Raw genomic sequence first — 22,918 nt, 5'->3', positions numbered from 1 at the left:
CAGTGCACCGCGGCCGCCCGCGCTGGCCCCGCCCACAGCGCGTCTAGGGCGGCGGGGCCGCGCGTGCGCCGTGTGGGACCCGCGCGGTTCGAGCGCAGGCGGGGGGGCTCCGGCGCGGCTGTGCCGGGAGAGGGGCGGGGCCGCACCGGGGCTGGGCCCGACACCGACACCGACACCGACCTGTTCGGGGCCGCGGGACGGTCCCTCCCTGCCGCCCCCGTCCCAGCGCCCCGTGCCTCAGCCCTCCGCCAGCCCGGACCCCTGGCGGGGTTCCCGCGGCGCTCTCCGCCCGGCGCTGCTCCCCCCGCGCCGCTCGGCGCTGCCCGTCCGCCCGAGGATATTTGGCTTTCGTTTGTCGTTTCGCTGGTCACTGCAGCGAGGCAAGTTTTGCTCGTTGGCGTGTGCGCCGTTCCCGTGTCGGACTCCCCGGGAGCTCCGAGGTCACCGCGCTGCTCTGTGTGAGGGAGTTTTGGCAACTAATGTTGCCAAACATATTGCCAAACAATAGCGGGCTTTTCCAGTTTTCCTATATGACAAGTCGCGAAGCTTTTTGTGCTTCATGAACGCATACAGAACTCCTTTTCTCAAAAGAGGCAATTTGTACAGTTATTTTTATCCAGTGAACATGGGAAGAGGTAGTGTGTGAAATGTACCTTTACACTTGAAAATTTGTGTTTTCTCTTTTCTTAGAAAGAAAGACAAAAGTATTTGCTTTTTTTTTTGTGTTTTTGTCTCCTCTCCACCTTCTTTTGGTATCTTTAAAAATATCTTTGAAAATAGTTTTCGTGTATGTTTAACAGTGTTTTAATATTAAATATGATTTTAGCTGTATGTGTGGTACCAATGGAATGTACTAGGTGGACTTGCTCTAAAAGTGGTACTGATGAAGATCTGCTTGCAAACGTTCAGTTATTACAGAATCAGCTGAGGAGAACTGAAAAAAACCTTCAAACAGTAGAGAAAGAGCTTTCCAGGTATGTGTGTGTTTGGGAATGAGAACTGTCTGTCTCTCACAGTGTGAATCTGTCTTGTTCGGTGTAATGGATTACTGCAATTAGCTCCTTTTGTGCTTTCCGTTTTCAACGGTCTTGAATAAACAACCCTAATAAGCAACTTAATAAAGAAAAACTGGAGTAGTAACTTTTCACTCTCCCTCCTAACACTAGTACAAATGAACATTACGGCCACTGCTTTGCTGAGGCGACAGACTTGGCTCTGGAGGATTTTGTACAGCCTAATTATAACAGTCAAGGCTTTTCCAACCCCAAGAAGAATTGTGGTAAAACATCTGACCAAGATTTTCAAAGAAAACCCAAAGTAAATATTGCTCTTTATTACTTATTATTATTACTTTGGTTTTCTAATCTTTGCTATGTTTTTGGATGTTTTTTGGCTGGTAGGGCTTGGAGTGGATACACTGTAGCACTGGACAATGACACCAATTGAGCACTCTTAAACATAATATCATTTCAATATGGTTTTTCTGCAAAGTTTCCATTAGGGCCTTTCAGTGCTTGAAGGAGGTTTATAAGAAAGATGGGGACAAAGTTTTTAGCAGGGCCTGTTCCAATAGGACAAGGGGTAATGGTTTTAAACTGAAAGGGGATCAGTTTAGATTAGGTGTAACAAGTAAATTTTTTACTATGAGGGTAGTAAAACATTGGCACCAGTTTTCCAGAGTGGTGTTAGATCCCCTATCCCTGGAAACATTCCAGGTCAGGTTGGACAGGGCTCTAAGCAAGTTGATGCGGTTGAAGTTGTCCCTGATCATTGCAAGGTGGTTGGACTAGATGTCCTTTAAAGGTATCTTTCAACCCAAACTATTTATGATTTTATGATGTATATATTGCTTATGTATTTATATATAAGTGTGTGTATATATATAAAAATATATTTTTGTGTCTAGTCTTACTCAGTATCCACAACTTCGGATAAAACTGTGGAAGAAAATGAACGTCTTCAAGAGCAAAATGCATCTTTGACTTCTCAGAACCACTACCTAAAGAACAGAGTGGAAACAATGAACTTTGAATTGATGCAGTCAAAAACAAAAGTATGTATCTTTAGCATATTCATCAAAAAGAAAAACAAACCCCAACCCCCCCAAACATCCCAATGACCATGACTTTTGAGTTTATAATTCCAAGCAGAATATGCTATTTTTTTGTCTTATCTTAATCTAAGTTTAATATTTAATATGTATTTAATATTCAGTATTAATCTTGAACAGAATATTTTGGAATCTATTTCTCCATGGGCAAAACAACTATATTAATTATGAATTCTAGCTATTCATGTTCCAAAGTTTAGTGTAAAGCCAGTAAGCCATAGAATGAAAAACACATTATGAAAGAAAATAGTTCAGTATATGTATTTAGTACTGTACATTCACATGTCTGAGCTACATTGAGATTAATGTGAATAATAATGGCACAGTAGTCATTTGCAGAAGAAATGAAGAGTTAACCTCATTAATCCAAAATAATAAATTAATAAGTGAAGATGGATTAGAAAGAAATATTGTATCTAATAAATCATTACTGATTTAGTATATACTTGTCTGTACAGCTTTGTTTCATGACAATTGTATTCTTGTATTTGGTTTGTATCTAATGTTAAGAAAACATAGGTATGCTTAGTGCTTTTCGTTTGAGAAATGTTATCTCCAAGACAAAGCAAATAAATAGATAAACAAAACATTTGACTGCCTGACACTGAAAGAAGAAATAGTTGAATATAAACTTTTTGGGAAAAGCAAGAGACTGGACATATAAAGAAATCCCTCTGCTAGACAGCATATCACATTGGAACTGGAAGGGATGTTAAATGAGCAGAAAATTGGAGGTCAGTTGGTGTAGATGAGCAAAGGTAATTTACAGTAGGGTTAAGAGCACTGTCATTCAGATTGTTCTTAAGTGTATCACCTGCAAGTGTTAATGCAACCCCAATTATGTTTGTATTTCAGATTTCGTATCTTGAATCCACTTTAGGTACACATTTATTCAGCGTTCCGAAGTTGAAAGAACAGATTTTAAACTTGGAAGCAGAAGTTTCAGCTCAAGATAAAATTCTGAAGTAATAAGTGTACTTTTAAATCAATGTTTTATTGTTGTCTGCTTGCTAGTCCAGTCTCTTTTTTGGGATGACATAATTACTGGTACTGTGTGAGTCATGTAATCTGGGGTCTGAAACTTTCATTTCAGAGCCAAATATAGGAAGAGGGAGGTGATCTATTTTGTGCTGAATGTACTTCAAGAAATTCAGAAGAAATTATAAAGGCTGGTGGAAGAAACCAGGTTATAATGTGTGCTAAACACAAATATGCCCTGATAATTGAATAGAGGGATTGTGTGCTGCATGACTGCATATATTCTATTGTAGCAAGCATACATATTTTCAAACATGATGGTGCACTTTGTGATATAAAGGGTCAGCCACCTGGGTCCTTGGCAGTTGTGACACCTGATGCCTATTGATGAGGTTTGGACACCAGACTGCAGACATACTGCTGGGGAGTCTGGAGACTGGGGGTATTCCAAGCCTAGTCTAGAGAGATGCAGCGTGTTTGACTAGTGCTTCTCAAACATCATGTGCAGAAAAGAACAACAGAAATCTATTTTCTTTACAAAAAAAGTTCCTAATTTTTTTATTATGCTTTATTTATTTGCTAGAGATGCAGAAGATAGACTAGATCAAAACCGGAAAACAGCACTGGAAAGAGAAAACATGTTGCAAAGATATCAAAAGGGCTATAAAAATCTGAAAATGGAGTTAATTGAACAGAGCAAGCAAGGAAAGAGGTACTAGGTCATTTTAATAAATGGAATACAGAATAATAAGTGTGTGCTTATTTCCATTTATAGTTATTTATTCTGTGGAATCAAGTTACTTTTCTGCTTTAAGGATGTTATTTTTTAAAAAAGGGGAAATTCTATGTGAAGGTACTGATTATTTAAACAGGCACATTTAAAATCTTGAAATTAGCTGGTAATTGCAGACTGATACTAGTACCCAGTTTATCAGCTGCTTTTTTCTGTTCAGGACAGCTGTACTGCAGTGGAGAGCTGAAAAGTGTCTAGAATATATTTTTCCTGAATTATTTTTATCTTTGTCTTGCAAGAACCTACAATCCATGCTCAGTATTCAGCAGTACTGAGTGCTGTGTTTTTGGGGTTGGTGCAAGGAAAGTGATAAAGGCACAACATAATCGAGAGAACATTTTTGTTATCCTTAATCTTACCTGTCTATATGGTACTGTTGAAAAGGGTTTTCCTTTCCTATTGCCTCCTTTAGCCTAACGGCTCTGTGGCTACTTGGGAGGGTTAGCTAATTTCTTTAGACTGTTAAAAGTTACCATGTACAGTCCTATCACTTCCAAAATGTCATTTTAAAAAAGTGAGAGGATTAAATAAAAAGATTCCTATCTACCCTATTCATTTAACTCCATTACCTGGGGCAAAAATTAACTGATTACTTGGGAAAGCATTTCTTGAACCTTTTGAATGCAAACTCTTTGTTTGGTTTGTGTATCCACCCATAAAATTACCTCTAACCTTCTTATAGCAAGACAAATGGAAATACTGTGGGGCTTGCACTGCTGGTTGAAGAAATGTGTTGCTTTATGATCACCATTCAGAGCATGTGGGGTTGGAACTACCTGTACTTAGTTACTAGTTGCAAATGTAAATATTTTGGTGCTTAAGAAAAGTTGAGCCTCTGCCAGGTGTTAAAGGCAAGTGTTATGGCTAGTGTTATTATTACAGTTTTCTTTTAATCATTAATTGCCACAACTTACTATTCTTTGGCCAGGGAAACTGAAGTGCTTTAGACTAACACTGTTTTGTTATTCTGAAATCCTTTTATCCCCTTCTCTGAATACTTTTGCCATCTCCAGATGGATGGTGGTCCTCAGACTGAGAAACACTGCTCTGAGGGTTGGCCGTACTTAGAGGAGGCACTGCCCCATGTCCACATCTCCCTTAGTGGAAGAGAGAAATGTTATTGAGCAGCAGTAATTCTTTGTGTGCCTGTGTTGGGTGTCCTGAACAGACTGCATACCTGAGGTTACTGCTCCAACTTCTTCCCTAGTGAGTAACAATAGGGGAAGGGGCAGGAGCGTGATGATAGAGGGAAATACTAGGGATTGTTCTTTTGAGCAGTTTCTCGCATGATATCTATGCCTTGGAAAATTAGATGAGGAAAGGAAGTACCTGGAGCAATTACTTTAATAATTGTTTTTAGTAACTGGAGGAGATAGTTACATAATGGCTGGAATTTGTGGTTTTTGAAATTGGTCTGCTTCTTTGGCTTTGCAGAGCAGAACAGCAAAGAAATGAAGCTTTGTTGAACATGAAGGAGCTGACAAGAGCTTTCAAAAAGTATAAAGCAGAAATAACTGAAAAATTAGAAAAGGTGAGAGTTTTTTCTTCACTAGTTTTTGCCATATTTTTAAGATTTTTCATCTTCCAATAAGCAAGGCAGCTAACAGCAACAGGTTCACCAGTGAGTCAGTCATTTCTGCTTGTGAGTGGCAAAGTCCTAAGAGAGATGGGATAGGGTAAGCAACTCTTTGTGGTGATAAATTCAGTTATACAGTTTTACACTGTCTTTGCACAGTCTGGACAGTCTGCATCTTTAGAGTATCCTAATAGTGCTGTTGTTTCTTCTGTCCCCTGCTTGCCAGCTGGGAATTTTACATTTTAAACATATAAGATCCTTTCAAAAGAACTCTTTTACTCTGTATGTTTAACCTGTTCAATGAAACATGAGCTAGACGAGAGCTAAGATGAAGTCATGTCCCAAAGTTCCAGTGATCAAATTGGTAATGCTTCCTGCCTTGTGGGAGGAGAAAATACAGGTCTGAGACAGTTAACTCTGAGATTTTTTTTTTTATTGGACTTCTTTCCACATGGAAGGAGATTGCCCACCATAAATATGCCCTAAAATATTAAATTTATTTTTTCCCAGATGACACAAGAAGAAAACTTCTTTGCCCCTTTTCTTCACAACAGTGAGCAATAGAATAATTTACAGACTTCCCAGAAAGGAAAAAAAGAGCATAGTGTTTATAGTATTCTTTTAAAAATAGCCAGTTGGTCACAGAAGCTTAGTTTATTGTTGTACAGTAATGAAAAAAATTGCTTTTTAAGGTTAAAGCTGAAGAATTAGTCTTGGGAAAACGTTTAATTAATTGTGAAAAAGAAAAAGAGAAGTTGAATGAAAAATGTATCAGCTACAGAAAGGATCTAAACATCCTAGAAGAGCAACTAAGGTAACGCAAGGGCTTTTAAAAATCTCTGTACGGTTTTTTGAGAAGGAATTGCATGCTACAGTTGTCACTGTGAATGTGGTGCTCCTTTCATGTAGTTCAAACCAATAATTTTTTCTACATTATTTTCTATAACTACTCTTTAAATGTTTTAATCCCACATGCTGCCACATATTCCCAGTAAGATGCCACCCCCCCAAGCCTTCTGGGGACATTGGTTCCCTTGGTCACTCACTGCTGCCTGTGCTCTGTGGGTACTCTGGTTTCACGTGTACCTGTGCTGCTGCCTGTGCCCTGCTAATGCTCCTACCCTGTGAGTTCCCTGGCTGGAGTGAAGGATACCCTTGGCATCCAATGGGGAGGCTGCACTCAGGCTGCAGTGGAGGTTGTGGTGCTGACTGCAGCTTCTGGAATGATCAGACCTGGCTTTGATGCTTTCTGTCACAACTCAAAAGTCCTTTTCCACTTATAATTTTTTATACTCCTTGTATGTTTTGTTTCAAGCTGAATGCCCCTTTTTTCAGCAGTTCTTTGTAATTCCCTCATGACTTTAATGAGGGAAGACAACCATGAGCTGGTTGTCTTTAGAGTTGTTAAATTTGGACAAACACCTGCACAGACATTTTGGGGTATTCTATTTACATGCATTGTCCACACTCACATTCCTGTCTAAACCGTTGTTCTTTAGGCCATTTTGACAAGACTGGGCAGTGTGTGAACGCCCTTCCGTGAGTTTGAGCCTACTTGATAGGTCTCTGCTGATGATGTGTTGGTTTTTTTTTTCTTGACTGTTCTCTTTTTTTTATGCTCAGTTACACCAGGTTTGGAACTCACCAGGGCCTTTGCTGAGCTAATTCAGTTTGGTAAACCAACAAGTACCTAAAAAAGTAAATAATTTGAGATGAGCTAAAAATACATTTGTCTCAGTGTACAAGCAGATATGAAGTATCTGTTAGTAATAGAATGATAGAGTAACTCAGTATTTTCATCCATTTTGATTTTACATATTGTTATACAGTTATTTTATCCTGTTCTTAAATTGCCCTGGCTTCTGCACAGTTAAAGCCCTTTGGTTCGTTTCCTACCAGTGACTGTCCTGGCAGTGCTCAAAACTTCATGAAGTTGCTTAAGAAAGAGAAGTTGTTGACTCTCTCCTTTTGTTTGCTGATAACACTTTACATCTTGGTTCTTAGGAACAGTGAAAGCTTAGTAAAGCAGCGAGAACTTTTCTGTCCTTTGTATAGAGCTAAGCCTAGATTTTGAGAGGGAGGAAACTAGTAAAACAGTGCAGCTATGGTGTGTTCTGGTACTTCTAATAATGAAAATCCTCTATGTTGAGCTACCTTTTAAATGCCTTTTTAGGCAATTAAAGGAAGAGAATAGTAGCACAAAAGAAGAAATTAAGACTCTAGAGGCAAAGAACACTGAAATTACATCAATGCTGAGTCGGTCTGATCAGAAGATCATCAAGCTTGAGAGTGAACTTTCTGAAAAAGAAAATGTGCTTAAAGAGCAAGATGCTCTAATAAGTGAAAATGCAGAGCTGAAAGCACTTACTGCACAGCAACATAACCACTTGAAATTATGTCATCAAGAAATTGAGAATTCAAGGGAAGAGCTCAACATATTAGAAACCATTATTTCTCAGTTGTCTTCAAGTACATCTGAAGAGGTACAGTAACAAATACAGACTTAGAAGTGTATTATGTGTTGAATAATTTTAAGAATCAAGTTATCCAAACTTTTAACATTCTGGCATATGTGTCTTAAAATTTATATACTGGTATAATACCTTAATTAATCATACTGTGAAGCAATATAAAATCGATTTTTCATTGATCTTTGTTTTCCCTTAACTTTTAGTTTAAATGGCACCATTTCAAACACCAGCTTTTGAGTTCCTCAACAAAAGAAGTTATCTCAGAGTCTTGTGGTGAATCAAGTAAACCTTTGATTGCAGACCTAAGGTATAACTTTCTGGTTAATGAATTATGGCAAGAATAGGCAGATAATAAGGTGGTATTAGAATTAGGATATAGAAAGAATGTTAAAGTTGTCTTCTCCTTTATAATAGCATTAAACTGTCAATGAAAGAAGCTGAAATTCCAAAGCCTCGTGCAAACTTAACTATCTGTACTGGAGCTGAGCATCTGTCTAATGATAATGAAGGACAAGAAAATAGCAGGTTATGTGGCCTGGAAACAGAGCCTGTCAAATTGATCAGAAGTCAAGGAGGTAAGCTTTCTGAAATAGCTGTGCAGTTCTGTCTGATTAATCCACAGAACAGAAATGTTCTGGTGGGGTTTAAATTGTTTTTATAGTTTTATTTTTTAAATGTACCTCTGTGAGCTATGAGGTATGGTTTGGTTGAACAGTGAGCATTTTGCCACCTTGGAAACTGTCATGTTCTCTAGGCACAATATTCTTTCTTTTGCTAGTTAAGTTACTTGTTCAGCAATAGCTAAGCTAGGAGTTGTACTGAAATGGAACCATGTATTTCTCTCTTTATGCAGGTTATGCTAAGGTCTTCATATTTTTGTTGATGCTTTTCGCTGTAACCTACTGTTGCAGTATTTCTGCCATTGCTTCTGTGATTACTATCAGGACTGCTCCAAGAAATTCGTTCAGGGCACCTAATGATGCTGTCTTGGTTTCTTTTTGTTTGTTTGTTGGGTTTTTGTTGGGGGCTTTTTCATTTGTTTTCATGAGTCATAGCTTTCAGTTACATTACAGGTTTGTATGTACTTGTGTAAATTAATCTTAGATTTATTTTTTTCTACTTTGAGAGAGGAGAAAATGCCAACAGTTGGAACTTATAAGCAAGCAGTTTGAAAAGATGAGGCGAAGATTCCAGAAAGAGATAGAAGAGTTACGCACTAAACTGACAAAAGCAGATGATGAAAATTCTTCTTTGAAGAGCAGCATGGCTCAAAGGACCAGCCAGTTTCAAATCATACAGGAAGACCTGCTGAAGAAGGCTTCAAAAACTAGTAGCTTAGAAAAAGAAGTAAGTTTTTAGCAGCACTGAAAAAATGTCACTACTTCTTCATTTCAGTAAGCGAAGATAGTGAAGACAATAGTTATTGTCTTCAATAACTGTTAACTGTAATTGCCGTATTCATTTTAAAATCTGATTTATTTGAAAAAAATCTGAATTAAAGTTTTCAGCAAGCAGAAAAATTTAAAGATAGAAGCCTCAGTTTATTAACTGTTGGAAATATGGTTTTAAAGGTGATGCAGTGGTGGGCTTCTCTACTACTACTTTGATTTGTTATGTGGAAACTATGCTCAGTCTCGTTACTTTGGTATGGTTTAATTAATGTGTAATCTTAGGAAATAGATGTTGAAATACACTTGTATTTTTCCGTATTTAATGTTAGTACAGTTGCCAGAGATAAACATCATTACCAGAGAGTCACAAATGAAAGAAATTAGGCTTCAGCTCATCTCAGGTTGAATAAGTTAAAATACTAATGTTTACATTCTGATGCTAATGTGTTTATAGAGTTTGGCATAATGGGATTTGAAGTATTTCCTAATAATGGACATAAATATTACAAATCTGTAGTAGCTATTTTGCTCACAGTTATCATTAATTGGATAAATTTTAGGTAAATTGTACTGAATCTTTCTCTTTAAATAATAAAATTTAATAGTTCAACAAAACAAATGATTAATTAAAAATGCTATAGTAGTACCTAAAATGGAACTGGTGATAAGAAAGTATATACAAATACTTGAATAAACCCCTAACAGTTGTTTACATGCTGTTTAGTGCCATGTTTAATTTCAGATGAGAAAGAAATCTTCTCAACTTTCTGAACTTGAAGAACAGTTGGAAGAAAAGACTATTGCTTATTCCACTGCTGCAGCAAGAAATGCTGAGTTGGAACAGGAAATCATGGTAAAATGTTCTCACTGAGAAACTATATTTATGTAAAAAGACAAGTGGAGATTAAAGTTTAACTTAACAGTAGTATTCAAAATGGATAGACTTTCAGATCTGCTAAATAATCTGTGCAGCTTTTAGGGTATACAGTCTTTAAAAACTGAATCTTGTTTCAAATAAAACATTCCTTTTTCCCTGCCTTTGAATGTGGTAAGCTATTAACGGACATGTTACTTTTTCCTTATGATATGTGCAATGAAGATCTGGTCCTATTGAAGTCAATTGTAGCATTGCCATTTGTTTCAGTGAAATACATGTAGATCTGTGACTAAAATAGTCTTCAAAATGCTATTTTAAATGTGCCATCTCTCCATGGGAGGGTAGAATTTCTTTTTATCTTTGTCAGAAGTTATCTATGCCATAGTCCACCTTGGCAGACACCTTGTCTCTGTAGCTGCTGCTTCTACTGATCTTCTCTACCTGTGTTACAGGTGTGACATCCTTTGAGATGACACATGCAGTGTGTAACTTCAGTATTTTCGGTGCTGTTCTTTTACAAAATCTAGAAACTAGATGATCAAATAAACTGCTAATATCACAAAATATTTTTATTAAGTCTTTCTATTGTTGCCGTTTTCCAGGAAAAAAGCAGACGCATTCATGAGTTGGAAGCAACTATCAGTGAAGAACATAAGAAAATAAATTCTGCTTTTGAAAATGTGAAGTTGGTTCACCTTGAGCAGCATAAAGAGATGAAGAAACAGATAGAACTAGTAAGACCTTGTGTGCTAGTATGTATGAGTGTTATACTTGGTAACTTTTTCCTATGTTAATTTCTTTGTCTTTCTTGTAATTGTAATTAAGAAGTTCATTCTTCTCCGTAGGTTTCCTGATTTTACTACATTTTCCATCTAACTCTACACAACTGTCCTTCTGAAATATTCATATCCTCTTTTCTGCTCAACTAAAGAGAAGTAAGGACTTAGGAAGAGTGCTGTTGTTCTTTGCTCCAAACAAAGCAAAAAAAAAAGTATAGCTTTATTGCCTACTGGATTTAAACCATGACAGCTTCTAACAATGTTTTCTTGTTGGCTGAACCTCTGCCAGTCTGAGCCTTATGAGCATCTGTGTTCAGGGAGAATACTTGGTAGGTTTTTCATTCTTTGAAGAAGAATTCTGTTGCTTCATGTGATTAGAAATATAACTGAGGCTATTTCTAGCTGTTCAAGAAGCCTGTCATCCTTTACTAAAGAATGTATGCATGTCTTGGCTGATGACAGATTATTGCACTCTGTCTGCTCTCATTCTCTTCATTCTCCTCTTGATTTAAGACATTAAGAGTTTGGGATTTCTTGATAATTTTAAGACTGTGCAATACTGCTGATGGCAAGACTGTATTTACTTTGCATTAGAAAAGTGATGGGTGAATAGAACTGAATGACATTTAGATGCAAAAATTCTTATCTAAGTAATAAATTATGATTTACTTATGGACAGCTTCAGACACAGCTGGAGCAGAAACATCAACAATTCATTGAACAAGAGAAAATAATATCTGTCTTACAACAAGAGGTTATACATAAACAGCTTCATTACATTGAATCATTGGATGGGCTGCTGATAGGAAGCAGAGAGGTAAGGTTGGCTCTTGACTTTCTTTAAATGCAAATTGAACAAGTGACTAATAATAATGAAAAGCACATCCATAAATACATGGGAAAATTGGAGAAAATTAAAGATGCTTATGTTTTTGCTTTTTAATTCTTGTTTGACTAATTGACTGAATCTAGTGTAGTCACCAGTTACTGCTGATACTACTATATATTGTACAAACTTCAGTGGCCTTTCATTTTTTTCTGTCTCAGCATTCTCTTTATGTCTGTGGTTTGCCCCTTGGGTTTCTTGCTCTGATCAAAGGAAACAGATCTGGATAAAGAAAAGTTGCATCTATTCTGCACGAGGTGGAAAATCAAGAATGTTCTAGTCTCATAATGCCTGCTCTGCAGAATATGAAGGGATGTCTGTCAGGAACCAAATTTACTTCAGAGTATCATGTACACAAATACATTATAGAAGCAATTGTGTTTAAAATACACTGATCTGGGTTTTTTCCCTTGATTCTTAATATGAGTTTTTATTAAATTACTTTTACTATATTTACATTTTGTTCTCTTGAATAAAAATATGTGTACAAACAGGAAATGGAAAATCAAAATGTCAAGAAAGATCAAGGATTGAAGATGCTGGGAAGTCACTTAACAGAAGAAACAATCAAAGTTAATAAGTTCTTTGTTATTTTCAATTAATAGTTTTGAAGTTTGCAGTAATGGTGTATTTCCTTTTATCCTCTATAGAAAAAAATTTTTATAGAAATTTGTCTTAGGTAAATATTTCAGAAGTCATTGACCTGAAGTTTTTCCATTTTTTTTCTGTTGTTTCTTTTTGGTTTAGTTTAATTTTTTTTGATTAAAACAAGTATGGTGAAACCTACAGTAAGGGATCATGCAATGCATAATTGCTTTATAAAATTATTGCAGTTACAAATAGGACAGACTTGTGCTTATTGTACTCTCAAAGTACAACTTTGTCTAACAGAACTAATGTTATGTATCTTTTTTGTCTAGATATGGCATATATTTTAGATATATATGATGCTATAATATTGGTCACATTTTTAGCCATCTATAGCTCTTCCTAGTGTTTGCCTGATAAATATTTTCCATGCAGCACTTTCAACAGTATCTTAATGAACCAGTACCATGTGGTGATTTACCCCAGTGAGGTTTCAAACAGTATTAAATCTCCAGGATATCGGCAGGAGAAGATACTGGGGTCTCAGCTGTTAGCGTGCTCTTTCTGAGCTTGTGTTGGACCTGTTTGCTATCCAAGTGGCTTTGTAGTATTTGGGACGTTTTACAGAGACTTAAAATTAAGACCCATTGTAATTTCTCTTCAACAAACTCTTGAATGGGGTGGGGAGAGAGAGATATACAGTCCAGTGTGATTTAGAAAACTGGTAGTCTGATTGCAAAATGGAAAGCGTCAGCCAGTCTGCAGCTAAATTCAGCACAATTCTTATTGATGAGAAGTCTTAGTGTCACAACCAAATGGTTAAGAAAAGCTTAATTACTATGGCTCAAGACCTTTGGGGGTTTGTTAATTATAATTTTTATCTGTTTGAGGTTATAAGGTATTTTTTAGAGAGACTCAAATTCAAATTAATATTGAAAGGGTAAAGCAGATTAACAGTGTTGACATTGCTCAGAGCTCTTCCTTTCCCTTTTGGTGAAACTCTGGCCCTGTCTCCCAGTGCAGAAAGGGAAAACATGCTGTTAATAACTTTCTCAAAAGAAGTGTATCAAGAATGTTATTTTTGTATCTGAGTGTTATTTTTGGAAAACATGTGTCAGCTCACGTATGATGATAATTCCAAATTTATTTATATAGTTCTATATATAACAACCTATGATGGATTAATGATTTGGTATTGGGCATATGTCTGCTTTTAAATTCTAGCTACTGACAAATATTGGAGTATCTTCTCGTAACTGATACTCTCATCTTGTTTAAACACAGTCTAAAGTACTGTAATTGAATTTCACAAATAATTTTAATTTCTGAATACCATTTCAGTTTTAAAGTTTATCATAATCTTCCATGACTATTTTAATACTCTTTTGATAAAAATGTAGCTTTTTGGACATTTTATACGAAGATGACTTTTAACACAATTTTTAGACTAGCTGATACAGACCATGCCATGCAATTTTAAGTGATCTATTGCATCCAACTAGGTACAACAACTCAAGTCAGCATTAAAGGTATGTAAGGAAGAAGTTGTAATGTATTTGAGTCAGTCACAAGAAAATAAGGAGGTATTTGAAAATCAGCTCAAAGACAGGTCTGAAGAGGTAACAGCTTGTTTTACAACTCTTCTGTATTGCAGAGAACACTTATTATGATTGATTTAATCTGAAAGTTTGTAAAATAACAGTGAAAACATTTGCAACAGGAACTGTGAATAGGAAGTAAGCTGGGAAAAGATGATGCATTTTGTGAGGGTAAAGGGGAAAAATCATACTTAAGAAACACTGGATAAGCTTAGGGAAAAGAAGCACCCAGATAAATGAATTGTTGAAAGAAGTAACAAATCAGAATTATGTGAAACAAAGCATTCTCTTGGGGAAAAAAATGGAGGGAGCAGTATTGCAATATAAATTTAGGTGCATATAATTGATTTGTTTTTCAACTATCTTAATGGGGAAGAAGTCCTGGGCATAAGAAAATGTTTACTTCAAGCCCCAGAGTTTTATCATACTTTCCACTACTACATGAAAGCAAGAAGGAATTGAGTTTAAATATTAGGATGAATTTTTCTTTGTGAGTATGCCCAACCACAGGAACTAATTATATAGTAGGCTCTTCATGTCAGTGCTGACCTGCTGAGAGAGAGGCTTCGGTCAAACAGAGATTGCCAGACCCTGAAATTAAAAAATCTCTTATGTATGTTCTTAAAACATTGACAAGCTATATTTAGAAAGCAAGAATCAAAAACTGGGACCGCTAAGTTACCACTATCCTACTTTATAAAGCACAACTCAGGGATGAATTATGAGGTCTGTTATGTACTGTTGCAACTGTAATGCAACTAAATTCAGAGCCAGAAGTTCTATTGAATCATAGATGTGATTCTGTGCTCATTAAGAGAGAATAGCTATGCAAGTGAAAATAAAAATGTTTTATTTTAATGGAAAATAAATGTCTTTTCAGCTTCATTATTTGCAGAAAGAAATAAAAATAAAAGATCAGAATATTCAGGACACGAGTGAACAAACTATTCTCCTACAAACTTTGCTTCATCATCAGCAAATGTTACAGCAAGAAACTATTAGAAATGGGGAGCTGGAAGATAATCAGATTAAACTTGAACAACAGGTACAGTATGGTGAGAAGTGTCTACATAAAGAGAGAAAATTAAATGCCTTTAGATATGCTTTTGTAATACCTTTAAAATCTGAATGTTTCTTTGATAACTGAGTTGATAATTATGATTTTAGAAATATCTAAAATAAAGAGTTTAGTGGTCTGTTTTATCTTAAACCAGGTTCTGTGCTATCAGAAATGCTAGCTCGCATTGGAGTGGCTAGGTACTTTGAAAATCAAACCCTAGACTGCAATTAAGGAGAGGTGCATTTAAATTCAGAAAGTTGTCTCTTGTTATATTTACTAGAAACTATTTGTCTTTCAAATGTGCAAAGTTCTAGTCTTAAATTATATATAGACTATAAAGACATCTGCTGCGTTAAACCCCTCATTATGTTATGTGAGTTGCAAGACAAGGATGTGTGTTTCTTTGGAATGCAATTTAAAAGTACTCTGAATACTGTTTGCCAGGTATCCACTTTGGAAAAGGAGCTTCAGAATCAGAAAGCATGTGCAGCAGATGAGTTGAGAAAGGTGGAGGAGAAACTTCGCTTTGCTGCTCAGGAAGCAGATTTAAACGGACAGAAGGTGGAAGAACTGAATTGTACAATCAGGTGGGTTCAGTGTAACAGAGGGATGTTCTGCACAGAGACATGGATCAGAAAGATTGCTGTCTGAAATGGTATTCAGCTCTGTAGTTACACACTTCAGCCTCTGTATGAGCATGGACTCAAATTCAGAAGGGAAGCTTCTAAATAGCAGAGGCATGAGTTTCTGGAACAGTTTTCCAGTCGAATTAATGCATATCCTGGCAACTTATTTAGCCTTAAGATGGCACTTCATGATGCAGTTCAATTCATAAATGTATCAACTTGCTTGTAATTGTAGATAGTATATTCTAGGGGAGCTTGCTAGTCTTATAGAATATTGTTTTGATTGCAAGAAAAGCCTACTTAACATGACTTTTTATTTCTATTTTATTCACAAACCCTTGTCTTAGAGCATGTAAGGGTATACACATGTTGCTTTTATTACATGGTTCATTTTTTTTCTGGTTGCTTCTGTTAGGCAGATTAAATTGGAGATGGATCAGTGCAAGAATGAACTTATTGATATGGAAAAAGAAGTAGTGCAATTACAACAAGATGGTGAAAACAAAACAGTGCAGATAAATCAGTTGGATATCACTTTGGAAGAAGCAAGATTAGAGCTCAATAAAAAGGCAAATGAGGGTAATTTGGCTATTTTGTTTCTCAGGCTTCCTTTCATTATGCTATTTCTGTTTATGTATTAGACATTTTTCCATTTCCCCCTGTTTTATAATCAAGTACATGAGAGTCAAAAAATGATAATTTTTTTAATGTATTGGTAATTCCATAGTTAAAAAAACCTGAACAAACAAAGCCAAAACCAACCAAACAACAACCCCACAATGCAAAAAAATCACAAGCCTTTTTTTAACATACCTTTGCAAATTCTCACTTCTGTGGTATATACCTTTTCCCCAGGTGAAATGAATAAGTAGTTTCCCTGTAAATTAGCAATGCAGATTCTTACTGTGATAATCAAATGAGGCACATACATTTCATAAAGGCATATGCTATTCACAAAAATTCAGCTCTTTAAAAGAAACAGAAAATCTCACAAGGGAGTCTGTGGAAATAAACTTTCTAATCCATTCTCTTCCATTTAATTTAATTGTACCATTGTTTTAAACCAGAGGAATACCAGCAATTCTGCTTGCATTTTTCATAGCACTGCATATTCAATTACTGTATTGTCCCTGCACTTTCTCCTTGGCCAGATGTTTTTAGATATATCCTCATATTTCAAGTCATGAATTGAATGAAAACATTGCAAAGACTTACATGCCATAGGAAGGCTTTTGAATAAGAAGTCACTGTTTTTCTAGATTGTCCTAAAAAATACTGATACTGAAAATTTATTATGACCACAAATGCTACTAGGTAGTGGTGTTGCATAAAGACCCTGGCGTGCTGATGATTAAGCATTTTGTCTTTTGTGGTGTGTGTGTGTGTAAAATAGTGAATGATTTAGAAGATAAGCTGCTTCAAAGTGAGACTTGCCACAGAGAAGCCTTACAGAAAATAGCAGAACTAGAATCTGCATTGCACAATGCCCGTGGAGAATTAAAAATCACTTTAACACAGCTTCAGGAATTGCAAGATGCATTACAGAATGCACAGTCCTCTCTGGAGGAGAAGCACATTGCTATCATGGAGCTAACAACTGAGCTTAGGTAAGCTGGTATCCTTTCCATCATGAAAACTTACTTGTGTTAATTTTTCCTTAGGAATAGCAAGTACCTTGGATGGCTTTTTTCTAATGTTCTTAACAACTCTCTATAATTTTTAGGTGTTTTTCACCTGTAAGATAAGTTGATACTTGAGCTCCTCAGCTCACTTTTAATTTCTAAAAGTGGTGCTGAATTCTTTTTTAGGAATTCTATTTTAAAAACTGCTAAAATTATTTTCTGAATCCCAAAGCTGTGAAGTAATTGTACAAAGAATAATGAAATTTTCTAGTTTCCTTTCTGACCACAAATTAATGGTGCTTTCTTCTGTACTATTCTTTTTTAAGAACATGTTTTCCTGATATAGCCAATTAAATAACTTGAATAATGAAGTTGTTGGGAAATCTCCACCTGGAATATAGTAAACAGAATTATTCCATTTGGGTTTGTTTCTTTGCAATCAATTAGTTGATTCATGTTCAGGGTAATATGGCTGTAAGTAACAGAGCTAATGATTTCCAAGCTGGATACATGAAGCTAAGCAACTGAATGTGCATTAAGCAGTTAAACATATGAGAATTTCAGGTATTGCAAGGGTGAAGTTGAAGACAAAAAACAAGAACTCCTTGAAATGGACCAAGCACTGAAAGAAAGGAATTGGGAACTGAAACAAAGAGCAGCTCAGGTCAGATGATTTTAAGTATGTTACTGACAGTTGTTACTGTTATGTAGTAGATAACTTATGAAAAGCCTGCTAGGTTTGTTTGCTTTGAAGTATTGTCTCAAACTGTACTGTTACTGTAGCCACGGAGTCAAGCTCAAAACCAGCTCTGTGTTACTGAAGCCTTATGGTACCAGGAAAATCAGGTTGTGCTCCCCTAAGGGACGACTGAGTTCTGGTTTAAGGAAACAGAAGCCTCATGCAAACCCTTCATTAGTTCTTCATTAGTGATAAAGTTATAAGACAACTGTTCTCATCTTGATGTTTGGTAAGAGGAAGAAAGAGCTGTGCTGAAGTGTGCTTGGAGATGATAGATTCCTTTCTTTGTTTGCACTGGAGCATGTTTGATTAGCTCTAAAGCAGCCTCTAAATATGAAATGGTGTCTTGGTTGAGAATAAATTTCTGTAGCTCACTTGAAATATTTTCAGTCTTTTGGTCTGGCTTCTTTGATGCCCATCATGGGAAAGTTCTTTTTCTGCCACTTATAATTAGCCTCATCCTGCAGGAGTTACTAGCCTTTGTATTCAAGAATATTTGAGGTTCAGAGAGGAGGAGTGGAGATTTGAATAAATCTGCTTAAGCAACTGACACTGTAAGGAGGCTAGATCTTGCAATATATTTTTGCCACAGTATCCTGTGAGCTGCTCCAGGAATTCATCAAAACTTTTGATGAATTGATGTTTTTTTTTGGTTTGGCCAAATCTGTCACTTTCTAACAAGAGGGATTTGTATAATTACTCATAATATTTCTTTTAAAATGAGATATAGGCTTGTATTCTGTGTATATGAGGACCTAACATATTCAGTTATGGATTTTTTTCCTGATTTTCCCCTTTTCTTTTTATGTTTGGCCACTATTTTTTTAAACAACATAGCTAGGGTGCAGTTTTATATTGACTACTCCAGAGAATACTCTTGAGGCTACAAAGGATTAATTTCATTCATTTTGCTGTCATAGTTTGTAATATTGCTTCTTAAAATCTACATACTAATTCAAAATAAAATATTTCCTTTTCTTCCTTTCTTACCTGTAGATTACACAGCTGGATATGACAGTTCGTGCATATAGGGAAGAAATGGAACAACAAATAATTCAGTTACAGTGCAATTTAGAAAAGTCAGAGTTGGAAATCAAGGAATGCAATAAAAAGGTAATTCTCACTTAATTAAAAACAGTCTCCCTAACAAAGGGCAGATAATTTTATGAGAAAGTCTGGTCCTGGGACACAATAGCTGGACAGGTTTAATCTAGAAGATGAAAACTGGTTTCTTATTGTAGGGAGAGGGAAGGCAGTACCTTAATAATGTACCAGCAAAAACACTTCATTTGTCAATTGAAACAATAAATTTTGCAGGGATATAACAGTGCAAAAACGAAAACTTATTTTTTCACTTGATATGATATAGCTCCCAAACTGCTCTTTTGGTAAAGGAACATGTTGACAAAATAAAAAATCGACAAGGGAATCCAAAGTCAGTGGTAAAACTGATGGTTATTTGTGAGTTTTCTTTGTTTTGTGGTTTTGGGGTTTTTTTAAAATCATTCTGACTTTGGTAAAATATCAGTTCTGATTTAATTGCATTTTCTGTTCAGATTGAGAGCTTAGAGAAGAAACTTCAGCATTCTAAAGATCAGCTTCGTGAAAAAGAGTTTGAATTGCTCCACAGAGACCAAGAAATAAATCAGCTGAAGAAAAAAAAAAATCAAAGAAAACAACATAGCCTAGAAGCTCTTGAAAAGGTAAAATGTACATAACAAATTATCAGTTTTTAATGCCATTACTGTACCTGCCTAGAAGGAACTATACAGTGTCTCTTTAGCATAAGTGTCATTAATTCTCCCAGAATCATTGTATTTTATATCCTGGTGTTTGCTGAATCTTAATCCCCTGAAGTTAAACCAGTTTAGTTATTTAAAAATTACAAATTTAATGGCACACTCTTAATTGTCTGCTTTCTGTGGAGAAATTTGAATACTGATTATCTTTAGTAACCTGTTTTCTGACTGTGGACAACATGGTCTTCCTTGAAATGAAACAAAACAAAATGCTGTATAATGAGGGCTTCTCATGATTTAGGCACTATCTTGCAAAAATTATTGCATCCAAAGAGCCCTGATGTGTGACATGTTTATAGGAACAAGAAGTGAGAGTTTTTTGGCATAGTGAATGGGAGCATATGGATAGAATAAACTTTATAGATGACTTTATGAATTATATAAATCTTTGGTTTGGTGCATGAATCAGTCCCCACATATAAATGTGACCTGAGATAAGTAGGCTTTGTGCAGATGATTGCCAGCTAGAGGTAAACTCCAAAGCCCCAACGGTCCTGCTACTTTGGTTGTGCTGCATTTCTGTGTTTCTTTTCCCTAGGGTGAGATATCAGAGAAGGCTTATTTCTGTGTGGTCACCAAAAGCATTTGGTCTGCATTCTAGATCATGGAGGCTTGGCAGTGTAACAGCTGAATATGAAGGTTGTTTCACTGCCAATTAAAGCAGTGTCAGCTCTCCCATCTTGTTTTCTGTTAGGTTGTTTATGACACTCGAGAACAGGACAGTGACTGCTGCTACTGTTCACACATATCATTAACATATTTCCAACTTTTCCTAAGGGATGATTCTGAAGGAAAGAATTTCCTAGCTAGCCCCTGTACAACTGCTGACTAGACCCTTTCTTTCCAGACAAATTGCCTTGTCATTGTTTTTGCTAAGGAATACCAGGTAGGGAGAGGCCTTAGAATGATATAAGAAAGGCTTTGAAAATAGACCTACTCCAGTCATGTTCCTTTAGAGACTTGGGATGAAGGAAAAGAAATTTTAAGATTATTTTCATTGTAATGAGGTGGATAAAACACTAGATTTTGGAAGCATTCTGCATAAAATACAAAATACATTGCAGAGGGCTTCTGGCTCCACTTAGAATATGATGTGGTTCCTTCTTTGTTTAAAAATTGTGTATATTAACATGATATAAGAAAACACTTTCTCCATTAGTAACACATTGCAGACTGACTGACCAGTCTTCCACAGAAACTTTCTGTCCTAGTTCTAAAAACTCAATTGCCTAATTTATCTAGGGAAAAGGGGTAGGGGCTGTGTGTGTCTGGCCCAGGGGAGTAGTCTGTCTCATTCTTTTTCCTCTTAATACACTACTTTGTCTGCTTATTACAGAAAATATATTAGTTCAGGGAAGGAATTGCTAGAGAGGGTTGATTTCTGTCCTAGTCCACTCTGCCCCTTTGGGACTCATGAAATAATCAGGTCACAGATTTTTCGGTTGAATCGTTCTTTGTTCTTACTCTGCTTCAATCTGCAGTGAGGATCTTGTAACAATTCAGCACTCTGCTACCCTTCAAAGTTGTAAGTATTCCAAATAAAGGAACTGAAAATACCTTAATGAACATTAAGAATGGGTTTTTCATTTTTCTGGGAAATTGAAGTCATTTCCTTTATTTAAAAAAAAAAGGCAGATTGGACTTATAGCAAACTAATTTTTTGTGACCCCAGTTTCTTCTGATATGAGAAATGAAATTGTTTAAAAACCTAATGTTAATGTAAACATGGCTGCTGTGTATCATATACTAAAGAGACTGAATGCTCTTTCTATAAATGAACTGTTGAATAATTAGATCCACCATGTAAACTTGTTTTTTGAAGCAGGGGTGGGAGGAAGCTAAAGCTCTAGAAACAAAAAAACCCCACCCAACCTCAAACATACTGTGTTTGGCTGCATTTATTTCTATGTACTGTAGAAAATCCAGTTTACGTTCACGTTGCTATTTTTCTTGCTTTGTGCTGGTAAACATCATAAGCTTTCTTCCTTTTGATACCTTGATACTGTTGATGGGGTTTTTACAAACACTTCCTGAATTATTAGAATCTCGGGTTGCTAGGAACTTAAACACAAATGAAATCCAACATGAAACCTTAAGCCTTACACAGAGGAGCAATTTCAAAAGACAGTGCTCCTTTAAACTGGACAAAATTTTTACAGGGATTTGCATATGAGGATTTCTTAAAATATTCCACATAACATTTTCTTACTTATCTGCTAGAACTTAGTATGTGTTGGAAAATTTGTAAATTGTGCTCATTTGGAAAGCAAATGTACTTCACTTACAAGAACAGTGGACAAAAATGCAATAGTAATGTCAGTCTAGGGGTCAGAATTTGAGAAGGCAGCCATGGACTTGAGACCTGCTGTTAGTTTTCTTGAATTTGTAAAATAAATCTTAATAATGAAAAGTAATATCTTGTTACAAATTGATTTAGATATAATAATTTGAATGCAGAAGTTTAAAGGAAGGTTCTGATCACAGATACTTTGTTTCAGGGGCAAGAACTGTGAAGAAATGAATGTTGCCCATTGGACAAGCAGCAACCCAGGAATGCTACTGCTGGCATCATTATTGTGCATTCCAAGAGGAAATGTTAATGTTGTATTTCTAAAGAAGGAATGAAGTTATTTGTACTGAAGCAGATGATACCCTTTTTATTTTTCCAACTGTTTTTAAGATTATTGCCTTGATTTAATAACATATTAATTTATTTTTTTATACTTTAAAAAAAATTATTTCTCTTAAGTTGTAGGAATTAATTTCAGCTCTCGTCTTTTTCCAAGGATTTTGAATGGTGTACTTGTTTCGTATCTCACTTCTAATTAAAAACACAGTGGTATTATTAAGAATTTTTGTTTGGGAATATTTTATCTTCTTTTTTTGTACATATGCAGTGTTGCAGACACAACATCTTATTAAAATTGACCTGTTTGTAAGATGTTTTAGGACACTGATTTGATCACAGACACTGGGAAAACCTGCTTGCTTTATTCCAAGCAGTATCTTTAAAATGCAAAGGAAC

General features: G+C 35.9%; 1 protein-coding gene across 5 annotated transcripts; it reads left to right on the top strand.

The window, feature by feature from the left end:
• The first annotated feature begins 51 nt into the window (after positions 1-51).
• Positions 52-22,498, top strand: CCDC18 (coiled-coil domain containing 18). 5 transcript variants are annotated; one of them, XM_064663955.1, is made up of 24 exons: positions 54-974; positions 1,167-1,317; positions 1,907-2,053; positions 2,966-3,075; positions 3,672-3,800; positions 5,316-5,412; positions 6,150-6,271; positions 7,631-7,940; positions 8,132-8,235; positions 8,343-8,503; positions 9,055-9,275; positions 10,062-10,172; positions 10,799-10,948; positions 11,655-11,792; positions 13,952-14,068; positions 14,928-15,092; positions 15,552-15,694; positions 16,149-16,312; positions 17,127-17,340; positions 17,920-18,019; positions 19,091-19,207; positions 19,651-19,797; positions 21,375-21,418; positions 22,392-22,498. In XM_064663955.1, the coding sequence occupies exons 1-23, from the start codon at positions 790-792 to the stop codon at positions 21,375-21,377; spliced, it is 3,306 nt and encodes a 1,101-aa protein (XP_064520025.1). In that variant the 5' UTR covers positions 54-789; the 3' UTR covers positions 21,378-21,418; positions 22,392-22,498. The 5 variants fall into 5 exon arrangements, 2 of the variants coding, with proteins under 2 accessions (XP_064520027.1, XP_064520025.1); XR_010432493.1 differs by having other exon boundaries at positions 19,651-21,418; XR_010432494.1 differs by having other exon boundaries at positions 55-974; positions 10,799-10,930; positions 19,651-21,418.
• The last annotated feature ends 420 nt before the right edge of the window (positions 22,499-22,918 follow it).

This window comes from Pseudopipra pipra, chromosome 9 (assembly GCF_036250125.1).
Source record: "Pseudopipra pipra isolate bDixPip1 chromosome 9, bDixPip1.hap1, whole genome shotgun sequence".
NCBI lineage: Eukaryota > Metazoa > Chordata > Aves > Passeriformes > Pipridae > Pseudopipra > Pseudopipra pipra.
The sequence above is the reverse complement of the archived record's forward strand: the minus strand, read 5'-3'. Positions and strand labels throughout refer to the sequence as shown.

What these genes read in the sequence shown, in the direction of transcription:
- CCDC18 (XM_064663955.1), top strand. Translation starts at nt 790, where the DNA reads ATGTTTAACAGTGTTTTAATATTAAATATGATTTTAGCTGTATGTGTG. An exon ending in TAGTAAGACCTTGTGTGCTA is followed by an intron (nt 10,949 to 11,654) that starts GTATGTATGAGT and finishes ACTTATGGACAG; the next exon opens with CTTCAGACACAGCTGGAGCA. An exon ending in CAATAAAAAGGCAAATGAGG is followed by an intron (nt 16,313 to 17,126) that starts GTAATTTGGCTA and finishes TGTGTAAAATAG; the next exon opens with TGAATGATTTAGAAGATAAG.